The sequence below is a fragment of the Notechis scutatus genome, chromosome 4, assembly GCF_049901735.1.
Source record: "Notechis scutatus isolate UNSWTSFEM ecotype Mainland chromosome 4, rNotScu1.2, whole genome shotgun sequence".
NCBI classification, from domain to species: Eukaryota; Metazoa; Chordata; class Lepidosauria; order Squamata; family Elapidae; genus Notechis; species Notechis scutatus.
Genome location: NC_142012.1, coordinates 30,699,105 through 30,712,260, shown reverse-complemented (window position 1 = coordinate 30,712,260; position 13,156 = coordinate 30,699,105). Strand labels below are relative to the sequence as shown.

Genomic DNA, 13,156 nt, shown 5'->3' with positions numbered 1-13,156 from the left:
TTTTTTATTTTTCTACCTCCCTAGGGCTGAAAGAAGTGACTAATCCAAAATCATCCAGCTGGCTTTGCATCTAAGGCAGGAGTAGTCTGATGCCTTAACCATTGCAACCAAACTGGCTTTTAGCTATCAACCTAATATCCTGTTGGAACATAAGTCATAAAAATAGATTGCATCCACAGCACAAACTAACAAAGAAGTATATTCAACGTCTTCGATGTTGCGAAACTTAACTAAAATTTCATTACTAAAAGCATACAAAATAAAATTGACAAATAATGGAACATGACAGGGTGTTCAGAAAACCACCTGATCTTAAATAACTGAATGTATAAATGCACTTAAATTTAAAATGTTTTCATACTTCTTACCCTCAAAATATATAGCTTCTTCTTCCTTGTTGTCTATACTTTATTTTAGTTAGAAATGCACAGGGTTGGTTTTTTTGTGAAACTCAAGCGATAATAATAAAACAATATATTATTATGTAAAAGAATAATTTAAAGTATGCTTCTTAAAAAAGGGTTAAATCTCAGCAGAATCCACTCAATTCTTAAATAAATTTACAAGTTTGGATATCCATATTTTTTTTAACTTAATACATATAGTTTAACAATATGAGCTTTGTTATCCAAAACTGTGAATTCCAGTTGGAACAAACCTTATACTTCACCCAACTTTACTAATGTTTCATGTGAATGATATATATAACCGTGTGGTATATATATCTTTCAGAAAGAAAAAAGGCAAGGGCAGGACCAACCCTACCCACCCAAAAAACAACAAACAAAAAAACCCCAACCAAACCCCAAAAGTAAAAAAGGTGAATTCAATTACTTAACCTTAATCGTAACAACTGCTATTATCTGTAAAATTAAGTGTCCCTTTTATAAAATTAATTGATGTCCTATCTTTATACACCGACCATTCTTTGTCTCATGAATAAACTCCTCTCAAATACAAAATCTTGCAAATACTCCTAGGTACACACCAGAGATGGTATTCAGCCAGTTCTGACAGGTTCTGGAGAACCGATAGCAGAAATTTTGAGTAGTTCGGAGAATCGGTAAATACCACCTCTGGTTGGGCCTGCCCACATCTATTTACTGCCTCCTGAGTCCCAGCTGATCAGAGTCCCAGCTATCGGCTGGGTCTTCTTTTGTTGCCCTGCACAGGAGAACGGAGCTGGAAAGCAGATTAGTGGGGTGGGAAGGTAATGGGGATTTTACAGTATCTTTCCCCTGTCACGCCCAACAAGCCATGCCCACAGAACTGGTAGTAAAAAAAATTGAATACCACCACTGATATGCACACCCTTTTTCTTCCACCAGAAAAGAGCAAAACAATATTTGAAAGTGACAGGAAAGATTGCTTTGGGAAAGAGAATTAGAAAAACAAGAGTGGAGGTCATGGGAAAATGATAAAAGATAAAACCCTATTTAGGTGTCTGAAAAAGGCAAACACTTTGTTTAAGCAAGAGCTAATCTTTAAAGGGATTATCCTTTGCAACAGCGACATGTACAACCCTTTACATATCTCCTTGGCCTTTGTTCTAGTATTTATTATTTTTATTTGGTATGTGCCTATATGTAAGTGAAGTACAAGACTAATTTCTCCAAAGAATAATTCTGTTGAATGACAGATAATAACTGTCCCAACCCTACCAGAGAGCTTTTATGACTGACTGGGAATTTGAGCATGGATCATAACATCATAACCATTTTACCACATTGGCTATCAGCATCTAAGTATCTTCTGTTCTTTCTAGCAACTGTAAGATCCCCTGCCACACACAAGGATTATTTGGGGGGAAATAATTTCATATTTCTATCTGATAAAGAAGGTCTATCTCTTTAGGAGCTCTTTCTTTAACTGGTTCGGGATATTATTATTCAGCAGAAAAATAAAGGCATTTGTCAAAACCAGGGCATGGCTTATTAATAGAAAAAAGTGAAGAAAAAACATCTAATAGATTTGAAGTACAACACAAATGTTTGTGTTGTGAAAGCATTTTCTGATGTTGGGATGCTTTGTCATTGATAATTGCCTCCTCTTAGAAGCCACTCAAATGGGAAAAATAAATTAAAATGTCCCACCTACTGTGATGATTTATTTCTTCTACCTGATCTTCAATGTAAAGGAAGAAAGGCAGGCAGGAAAGCAGGTTAATACTACATTATTTCTCTGTATAGAGAAGGAAACTATAATAAAAAAGGAGTGTCACTTCATCTTCTACTGATAAAAAATACACACCTATGGACAGAAACTACATCTATGATCTCATAAAAATAATTCAAGATGTGTTACAAATTATTTCAGAAATACCACTTCATTTTCAGACTTTCTAAAATAAAAAGAAGTTTTAGAAATATTAACATAGATTGAACACTTTGTCTTACCAAGACTGAATTCAAACTTTGGCTCATTAACAAACTTCTTGAGACCTATTGGAAAGCATATATTATATTACATTATTATATTACATTATAAAAGTATTCATACATGAGAATATATATTTTGTATTACATTAGTTATAGCATTAAGGAAAGAATTTCATCAGCAGCATTTTAAACTATCATACAAGAGCTGCCCTTCTCCGTTTTTTTTAATCTATCACTATTTTGCTAACTGGAATTATTCTTATTTATTACCACTATTTATTCACACCATTCCTATTCAGATTACATGCTCATTCCTTCCCCATTATAAAGAAAATCAAAAGATATTCACTTCAGCAGGCTACATTACTACATATTGAATGCTATAAAGATGTTAAAATACTTCATATTCTTTAACAGATTAGCCTATTTCACTTGCTCCTGCAGAAGAAGCCTACTTCCAGTGGTGTATTAACCATTAAGCAGACTAAGCACATGCTTAGGGCACCAGGCCCAAAAGGTGCACCACAAAGTTGAGAATATGTCTTTGCTTGTACAGTATGTACAAAGGAGGAGGGTACCAAGATTTGTCAGTGCTTAGGGCACAAGTGAGCCTTAATTTGCCACTGCCTACTTCAGATCCTGTCTGAAGAATTTTGGCTGGCAGTCAGGAGAAGAGCCTTTTTCTGCTGTGGACACTCCCTGTGGAATATTCTACAACCAAATACGAGGTTGGGCCAGGGGTGGGTTTCTACCGGTTCTGTCCACCTCTGTAGAACTGGTAGCTCTGAAGAGCAGCAGACATAGCACTGGTTCTATATCTGCTGATGTTTTTGCCCGCCCACCCACCGGGGCTCTTACCTGATCTTTATTTCCTGATTTTTCAACTTCAGCTGCCAAACGAGGCACAGCTGGAGTTAGAAAAGCAAGAAAAGAGGGCTGTTTCAAAGGCTGCTTCTCTGCAGGCAGCTGATGATGACGATTTACAGGTGCGTGGCTCACAGCCTGCAGGGAAGCTAGTAAATCCCGAACCGGTAGTTAACCCTGTCGTATCCCACCCCTGGGTTGGGCCCTACACTCCTGGCCTTCAGGAAGAGCCTTAATTCCTGGTTCTGCCAGCTGGGATGGAGCCCTGCAAGGGGTGCTCTATGCTGGCGTGGCTGACATGGTAGACAGAGGATTCTCACCCCAAGTTGTCTGTCCTCTTGTCTTTAACTAGTCTTTTGTAATTTTAATTTAATTGTCTTGTATTATCTTTTTATCATTTTGTAAGTCACTCAGAGTCACTGCTACAGTGGGATGGGTGACACATAAATCTAAAAGATAAATATTGCAAGGCAAAATAAGAATCAACTTAAATTATGAAGAATTTTAAAATGAAATTTGTTTGTCTAAATGTCATAAATTCCAATGAATTGTTTTTTAGTCTGCGGAAGACTGCTGTCAAAGCCAAGATGCTCAATTTAGTATGATTAATTTAGGATATCAAGGCATTTGCTACTTCATTTAGAACAGGAAATGCAGCTGTTACTACATCATTAACTGTTGTAAAGTGTTTTGAAGCAGTTTCATAGTAATAGAGCAATGATGAGCACATTAAGCTTAACATCTAATGATTCAGAAGTACAATAATCAACAGGGTTCAGCACACTGAGATATGAGATTTGGAGTTAACAATTCTCCGAATCCTGTTGCCAATTTGTAAAATAGAAATATATTTTTATCTATGATATTTTATGAAATTGAGTATCTACACATAAAACATTAGTTTTTCTAACACCATCCACAGGATCATTATACAGCAGATAGCTTACATACTGAATTTACTTACTTGTGAGTTTAGACTCCACATAACTATCTGCTTGTGCAGATGGAATAAACCGCTGTTCTTCCTCTGGTGCCCCTTCTTCCTTGATATCCATGATCAATCTCTCAACCTGACAAATTGGAATTCACAGTTCTTCAGAATTTGTTGGGTGCCACAGCCCAAGATTCACAGGCAGGCAGTCTTTAAGATCTGGATCTCCAGGCTGAAATTCTGTGTTCACAAAACATTTGACAAAATTTCATTAATCCGAACTTTACCATACATCTTTTTGAAAATTATCATCAAGATGTTTCTAGCAACAATTTTGCACATCTTTCCCCTATCACCAAAACATAAATAATCTCGCTGATGTTTCATAACCAATCCTAGAAGTAGATGGCAGTATGAAATCTCTATTTGGTACATTTTGTCAGGCCTCTCTTGGCAAGACAAAGAAGTGCAAAAGCTTATTTCCCAGGAGATAAAAGCTCAGATAAGTAGATTTATTGTTACAAAAGTATAAAATCATTACAAAACAATTCCACCAACTGCAGTGTATAAAATGCAAGCTCAATGTGTAACAAATTTTTTGTTATTTCTCCTGACTGATTTTATTTTATTTTTATTTATTTTTTGATTTAAATTTTATTTTGAGTTGCTTACTTTTGACCATATAAAAACCAACTTTCATATTTAGAATTTCAGCAGGTTTTTCCATGCTATTAACTTTAAAAAATTGTTTTGTAGACTGAATAGAATTAATCAAATGGATTTTTGAGATTCATTTGAGAAACAAGTATTCATTATTTGTTTTTATTAAAGCTAAATATTTCAAGTTGTATATGGTTCGGATCTGCAACCCAACAAGACAGACACAGACTTCTGAGAGTAATTAGGACTATAGAAAAAAACAATTACTACCAACCAGCCTTCAATCGAGGACCTGTATACTGCACGAGTCAAAAAGAGGGCCGTGAAAATATTTAAAGATCCCTCACATCCCAGACATAAACTCTTTCAACTCCTTCCCTCAAAATGATGCAATAGAGCACTGCACACCAGAACAACTAGACACAAGGACAGCTTTTATCCAAACGCCATCACTCTGCTAAACAAATAATTCCCTCAACACTGTCCAACTATTTACAAAGTCTGCACTACTATTACTATTTATCTTCTCATCACTCCTTATCACCCATCCCCTCCCATTTGTGACTGTATGACTGTAACTTTGTTGCTTGTACCCTTACGACTTATACTGACTGTTTCCTAGTATGATTTGATTGCTTATTGTACCCTATGACTATTATTAAATATTGTACTTTATGATTCTTGATGAATATATCTTTTTTTATGATCACTGAGAGCATTTGCACCAAGACAAATTCCTTGTGTGTCCAATCACACTTGGCCAATAAAGAATTCTATCTATTCCTATCAGAATTCTGCTAACCCTAACCTTGTCCATGAAAGTCAGGCTGTCCGGGCATTATAACACTTGAAACCGTCACTGGAACACTTCCTCCTTCCTTCCTTTAAGTTTCCATAAAAAGAGCAAAAGAAAGCTCTGATCTTCAGAGATATAAGGAATTCTACTGTAGAACTGGAAGGATTAGTGCTTCTTTGCCCATTTATTGTTCTGATCTTGGGAAAAGAATACCCATCTTTCCCTCATCACTATTATCAATTTCTGGTTATGGCAAATTAAAAGGAATAACAAAGCTTTCCAGAAGAATTTAACTTACTTGGGCTTTGGGCAGGAATTCTGTTAAGTGATTATGAATCTCCTAATCTCTTGAAGTTTCTTTTTTCCTCTCCTCCTTGCACTGAGCATAGCTTAACCTTAAAGCAATCAACAAAGGCTGAAGCCAACTACCTACAACTGGTAGCTATCTCTTCTCTTTTGGCAATCTTTTCTAAATACCTTAGTGAGGACTGCATTTCTTCCTAACCTTGTAAGTGCTTTCATGAAAGGTTCAAAGGTTTACCACCTTTCCATGTGCTAAGCCAACTGGCACTGTCCTTGCTCACATCTTGTTCAAGTCGGTAATGGCCATCAATGACTCAGCCAAAAGAATATTAACTCTAAGTTATCAAACAAACAAACCAAAAAATATCAGAGGAGTTATTGGTGGCTTGTTGTCTAGAGGTGAAACTAATCAAGAGAAGGATAATATGGATTATGCCAATGGCCTACTTGAAATTACCTGGCATTACAGTGGGCAGACAGCAATGCTGATTTCCTTGTTGCCAAATTGTGGTAAAGAGAAATTACAGAGGCAATTTTTTTCATACCATCATAGATGTCAGGCTCCAAAACTCAAGAAAGACACCTTGAAGTTCTGCTAAGCAGTTTCCTTTATTGTGCCTCACTGTTGATAGAAACCTTGACAAACTAAAAGAGACATCAAACATACTCTGAGACTCTCACACAAACTATATAAGCTTTTGCTTTTGTTCCTCTGGAATGTATTCCCTTCCTCCTGGGAATCAGAAGAGATTTTACTGTATAATTTACATATCAAACAAACTGCTAAGTATATACTGAGTAATCCAACAGATTTCATGGATTACAACTTCAGGCTCCCATACCTGGTGCAAAATCAGAATATCAATTTTAAAAGTTTGAATGTTAGTTTTTAAAATTATTTCCCAGAATTTCCCCAAGATATTTTTTCCACTGTAGACCCAGGGTCGAACTCAAAAAGTTATTTTATGCTTTTTACAATATAGCCAACTGCGCAATTGCCAGAGCTATTTATGATGCCAATAGGAGGCTAATGGAGAAAGCAAAATGTACAAATTAAAATAAATGTTCAAACATTGTTTGTTGCAAAAGACTAGCTCCAATAATCTTTGCATGGTATCTATTAATTTTCTGAGATATAGTTAACTAAAAAAAAGCTCCCAACAGTTGGTGTATTTGTGAGATAAAAACATCAACTAAAGTATGTTATTGTTAGGGTATGTCAATGCTGCAGGAGAAAGGAAGCTAAACAATCAGATGTGTGATAAAATATGTGAAAGCACAGCTTTCCCATTTTTCCCTAATTTTTGTAGCAGCAGAAACAAATACACAATCTGATAGCTTATGTATCAATTACATATATGCCAATATTCAAACTATACAGAAGAAATACTTTTATAATATATATCCTAAATACATTTGCCAGTGTAAGCTGTAATATCAGTATCATGCCTACATTTAAAAATATTGGTTAAGAGAAACCATTAACTTACTTTGCTGAAAAGGTGTACACAACTAGGAAATTCTTAAGTCTACATGAGGATAAAAATATCATAAGTCCTGTTCCCAATTTACAATCTAATAAATTCTAATAATAATAAAGGAACAAAGAAACAGAAAAGGAGAAAAGAGAGATCAACAAGTTCAGACAACTGTATTTTAGGGTAAAGCACGTAATACAAAACCTCAAAACCTGGGTCTGCTGATTTGCCTGGAGACCCAATGGGGAGATATCACACTAGAGCTGGTTAGTGCACTAGGAAGATCCCACTTCCACTCCATTGCATTCTGAATCCTAACTTATCTGATTTCTGTTAATTTTTAATTTTTTAATCTTTTGTATTTTTGCTTTTATGATATTGTAAAAGCCACCCAGAGTTGCCTAGTAGTGAAATTAAAAGCAAACAAACAAACAAACAAACAAATAAATAAACAAATAAACAAATAAATGAAATTTAGTTTTAATAGAAGAAAATATATGTGGATCAGGGTTGAACTGTGGAATACTTGGCGTTCTCTGGGCTTGGTTGTTTGCTTGGAGATGTTTCGTTACCTGACTAGGTAACATTATCTGTACCTAAGTGGGTGTGGGTTTATTACATTCATTCATTTATTTATTCACTTTGACTATTATGCTATTTTTAGCACCTGTTCTTTCATATGTTAATATGATAATTGATAAATTAATCCAATTCCAATCTGCACAAACCTAGGAGGAGATACTATTCAGTTATGTTGTGGAGATACAGTTATTCTACATCAGTTCTAGGTTTTTTGCAAGTCTTCTACTCCTGGGGATCAACTATCTAAATTTTCCTAAGACAAATAAGGTTGTCTCTCCCATCCAACTCTAGTTAATTACCAGGGGTGGGATTCAACTGGTGTTACTACCGGTTCGGTGACTACGTTTTGCATAGACCCAAGGCGGGCGGGTGGGCCAAACAGCAGCGTACACAGAACCGGTTTGGTGTCTGCTGCTCTTCAGAGCTCCCAGTTCTATAGAGCCAGGCAGAACCCGTAGCATCCCACCCGTGTTAATTACTCAGTGTTGTTTTCTGCCAGCTGGTCAAAAAATAATAAATGAGTTATCACATTTTTTAAGGTTTCTTAAGTTTATAACTTTTTTTTAAAATGTTCCTATTCATTTTACAATTCAAAAAAGTTTGGCATTTCTTTTATTTTTCTACACCTCTGACAAGTGAACTATATTTTGTTTATTATGTAGTCTATGAACATTTTTACATAATGTACATGTACTCTTAGGAGAACCAACAGTGTAGAGCAGGGGTGTCAAACACACATCGTCACAGCGGCGTCACGTGACATATTGTGACTTCCCCCCCTTAGCTAAACTGGGCATTGGTGTGGCTAGTGTGCATCCGGCCTGCAGGCCACAAGTTTGACAGCCCTAGTGTAGAATAAACAAGATCTTCTCAGATGTCTTTTTGTTACAGGTAGTCCTCAATTCACAATCATTCATTTAGTAATCATTTGAAGTAACAATGGCACTGAAAAAAGTGACTTATGACTGTTTTCACACTTATGATGTTATGTGATCAAAACTCAGGCACTTGGAAACTGGTATGTATTTATGACACTTGCACTGTCCCATGGATATGTGATCACCATGACCTTCCCAGCCAGCTTCTCACAAGCAAAATCAATGGCAGGGATGCTGAATTAACGACTGTGTGAGTCACTTAAGAACTGTAGAGATTCGTTGAACAACTAAAGCACAAAAGGTTGTACAATGGGACAAAACTCACTTAACAACTGCTTTGCTTACAAGTGGAAATTTTGGGCTCAACTGTGGTCGTAAGTTGAGGACTACCTATACTGACCTCAAATATAAGAATTTCCCCCATGTTTTTGCATTTGCGTACCTTTTTAATGGATTTTAATCTTTACAATTACATGGGTTTCAAATTTTGTAACATTTAGTTGGTGTTATATATTAAATGGTCAAGAGTTTTAAATTCCCAAAAAGCGAAATACAAAAATTTGAACATCTGGATGGAACAGATTTAAATTAGAAGCAATTCCAGGGGAAGTATAACAGCATTTTATTGTCAAAAAGGAACATACAGCTACCTAAGCCACAGACAACCTTGACTTACCATTAATTTTTCAATAGCTTCCTTTCTAGTTGTTTTTGTTCATAATATACTGGGTTCATTCTTCCTCAAATTTGTATACCTAACTTATCTCTAACTTTCATTCTTCAAATATCCATTGTGAGTTTGCTTTTCCATATAATTTCATCATTGATTTTAGGAAAACAATATTGCAATATTTTTTTTATTTTTCTATTTTAAAAATATCTCATTAGGTGAACAACGTGGTTCCAGGTTTTCACATTTCAATACAAATGTGACCATGATTACATACTCAGCTTTCATATCCAAATTCATATCATATTATTGCTTATTCCATTTTTCTTTAAATATTCTCATACATTATTTAACAATATTATCCATATTCTTATTCAATTTCTATATTAATTATACACATTTTCTTACATCAGTCACGTTTGCAGGTTTTATCACATACTATTATTCCATTCAAAAATTTTCTCCTTTCAATGTCGATTCGAGCTTCCACCCTTTACCTTATACATTTTCCCCATTTTTACTCCCTTTAATCCATTATAAAATTTTATAACAATGTCGCCATTTTTAAATTATCATTCTAAATTCTTATTTCCATACTTATTTCAGATTAAATTGATATCTAGTTCAACAATTGTTACATAATAAATTTATTTTCCCATTTTAATCTATCCGATAATTTTTAAAGGCTACTAGTAATTTATCTGTTTCAAGTCTCATACTCCCTTTTTACTTTATTCATTACATTATTAAATATTAATTAACATTCCTTTAGTAAATTCTTATTTCCATACTTATTTCAGATTAAATTGATATCTAGTTCAACAATTGTTAATGTAATATAAATTCTAATGTTTTCTATTTTTATGTCTATATTCTTAAATACCACAATACATTTCCATGCAGAATTTCTTTTCCTAATCACCTATCATCTTTAATCCTCCTGACTATATAATTTCTTCTCATTTTAGCTTGCTTTCCCTTCATTTCCCTTCTTTTCCCTATTATTTCCCTTAATTTCCTACACCAGCTATTTGCTTTGTTCCCCCTCCCTCTTCTGATCTTTCCTCTGCAATTCCCTCTTCTGGTTTTTCCTCTTTCTTCGTTTAACCTTCCAAGCAATTCCCCCTTTGTTTATCACATAAAACTTTAATTTTAACTCCTTTTTTATCCTGTCTTAATGTTTGTTGCTCCACTTATTCTTTAAAGCTTGACTCCTTCCCCTCTGGCTCTCTTTGTTCTTTAATTTGCGTCACCATTTCCAGTTTTTGTAGCGTAATACTCCATAGTTCCAAGCTTTCTTTCATCATTTCCTTCACATTTTGCAGTTCCGACCTTATTTCCATAAATATTCCACTCATTTTGTACACTTTTTTCCTTCTTGATATTTATATCCAATCCAAATGTCTAGTAGTTTATTTCAACCAGCGTCTTTTATATTTTATTTGAACAATCAATGTCTATAAGCCTTTATTTCTCAGTTCTATTCAATTTGCTTCTTTTCAAACTTCTTTTCAAAACCAACAATCAATTCCAGGGTAAGATCTTCATATATCTGTTTACTATAATGTTTTAATGTTCCACTTTTCAGGGGGTTTGTTATAATAAAATTCCTCTTATTTCATTTCATATTCCGGTCTTAAATAGACTAAGCCCTTTTCAAAAAGTCAATTAAATTTTCCTTTACCATTAGGTGGCACTCTTAGTTCATTTCCACGTTCCATCTTTTGTTTTTCGCTTTTTCCTTTTTTAAACTTTTGTTAATTTCACTAATTCCAAATTATTAGCTATTGTTCCTTTTTAGTACAGTCAAATCCAGCATTTAAAATGCCTATTTTAGTGCCAAAATCCAAATAGTTATCCAATTCAATTTCCAAGTTTGTTATGATTAAACATTTTCCTCTAGGTTTTTTCCACATCCAATTTAATTCTTTTCAAATCCAAAGTCCACTTTCTTAATTATCCAATTTTCCTCTCTCTTGCTGCTTGTACAATCTTTAATAATAGCTCTTCCTTTTAATTCCGGGTTACTTTTTAATGTCCAAATATTTTGCCTGGTCCACACACTGTTCACAGCTTCACCGCTCCAGCACAACCTTATTTCCCGGTCAGTCTTCCGTCTTCAGGGTGGCCATTTAGATCATTGCTACAACCCATCTTTGGAGGGAGGGGAGATGCAGCTCCCCTCAACCCAGCAGGCAGTCTCCCCCTTTTTCACCACCCCTACAAGGTGGGTCTGGACCTCCAACAGGGAGAGCATGGGTCAAAGCCACACACAATCACAAACTCCTATCAGTCTTCGATGGAAGTGTCACTGGAAATCAGGATTAATGAACAATTGAATCTTTCTCTTTTGCATTATTTAATCAATTTTTAAAATAGAAACACATTTATACAGATAGACTATCATTTTACTATTAGACCATGGTACTATGTTATCCTATTCTTGATGCCTTTTGAAAGGACCACTCAATAGAAAATACTCAATAACCGCAAGGTAGGTTTTTAGTGGACAAGGGCTGACAAGATGTCACTGGGTGCATTAATAGTCAGATGCATGGGAATTGGTTTCAGGTACCTTCTTTAATGTAAGCAGTACATAAAATAATGTAATTACAAATAACAATCAACTTTTAGAAAAAAGAGTAGCATAAAATAGATAGAAAATAAGGTAAATGTGGAAAATTATGTTATAAAGATTGCAAGAGTAGAGTAGAGTAGAGTAAATAGAATAATCAAGTTGGAAGGCACCTTGGAGGTCTTCTAGTCCAACCTCCTGCTTAGGCAGGAAACCTTATACCATTTCAGACAAATGGTTATCCAATCTCTTCTTAAAAACTTCCAGTGTTGGAGCACTTACAATTTCTGGAGGCAAGCTGTTCCCTGTTTAATTGTTCTAATTGTCAAGACATTTCTTCTTAGTTCTAGGTTGCTTCTCTCCTTGATTAGTTTCCATCCATTGCTTCTTGTCCTGCCCTCAGGTGCTTTGGAGAATAGCTTGACTTCCAAGCTATTCTCCAAAGCACCTTTATTACATTTTAAATATAATAAATTGCTTAAATTATGATGAATTTGGAATTTGGAATGGAAGCGAGACAAGATTCTTCTAGTTTTGATCCCTCCCCATCAGCAAATATGGGTGGCACAATGGCTCAGTGGTTAAAATACTGGGAATGTCAGCTGGAAAGCTGACAGCCTGGGTTTGAGACACAAGTATCACATGATGGGGTGAGCTCCTATCTTTACCTAGTTCCTGCCAAAATAGCAGTTCCAAAGTATGCAAATGCGAGTAGATAGATAGATACCACTTCAATGGGGAGGAAACAGTGCTCTGTGACATCATGCTGGCCACATGACCATGGAAACATTGTCAAATAGTGCTGGCTTAATGCCCCTTCAAATGGAGATGACCCCTCCCCCTATAATCAGTTACAACCAGCAATGTAAAATCCACAGGGACTCCTTTCCCTTTTTCCTTTCCATCAGCAGAACTTGCAGCTACCACCCCAATGATCAGACAAAAATAAACTAGTTACAAATTTGTAAAGAGACAGAATTACAAATAGCTATATCTGTCCATCCTTATACAGATGAATGCTTTCCTATAATTGGTTATAAA

At 35.2% G+C, this 13,156-nt stretch overlaps 1 protein-coding gene across 14 annotated transcripts in view; it reads right to left on the bottom strand.

Moving 5' to 3' along the window:
* Positions 1-13,156, bottom strand: part of INPP4B (inositol polyphosphate-4-phosphatase type II B) — a 197,363-nt gene that overhangs the window by 134,202 nt on the left and 50,005 nt on the right. For 13 of the 14 annotated variants that reach the window (XR_015749219.1, XM_087963099.1, XM_087963094.1 and 10 more), the window contains 2 exons: positions 4,207-4,413; positions 2,397-2,441 (listed from right to left, as the gene is read on the bottom strand). The exons of the other annotated variant lie outside the window; for it this stretch is intronic. Coding sequence is in view for 12 of the 13 variants with exons in the window: in XM_087963099.1 (XP_087819225.1) it covers positions 2,397-2,441; positions 4,207-4,297 (136 nt within the window). In the remaining variant the exon portion in view is untranslated. The remainder of the gene's footprint in view (positions 1-2,396; positions 2,442-4,206; positions 4,414-13,156) is intronic. 14 annotated transcript variants of the gene reach the window in all.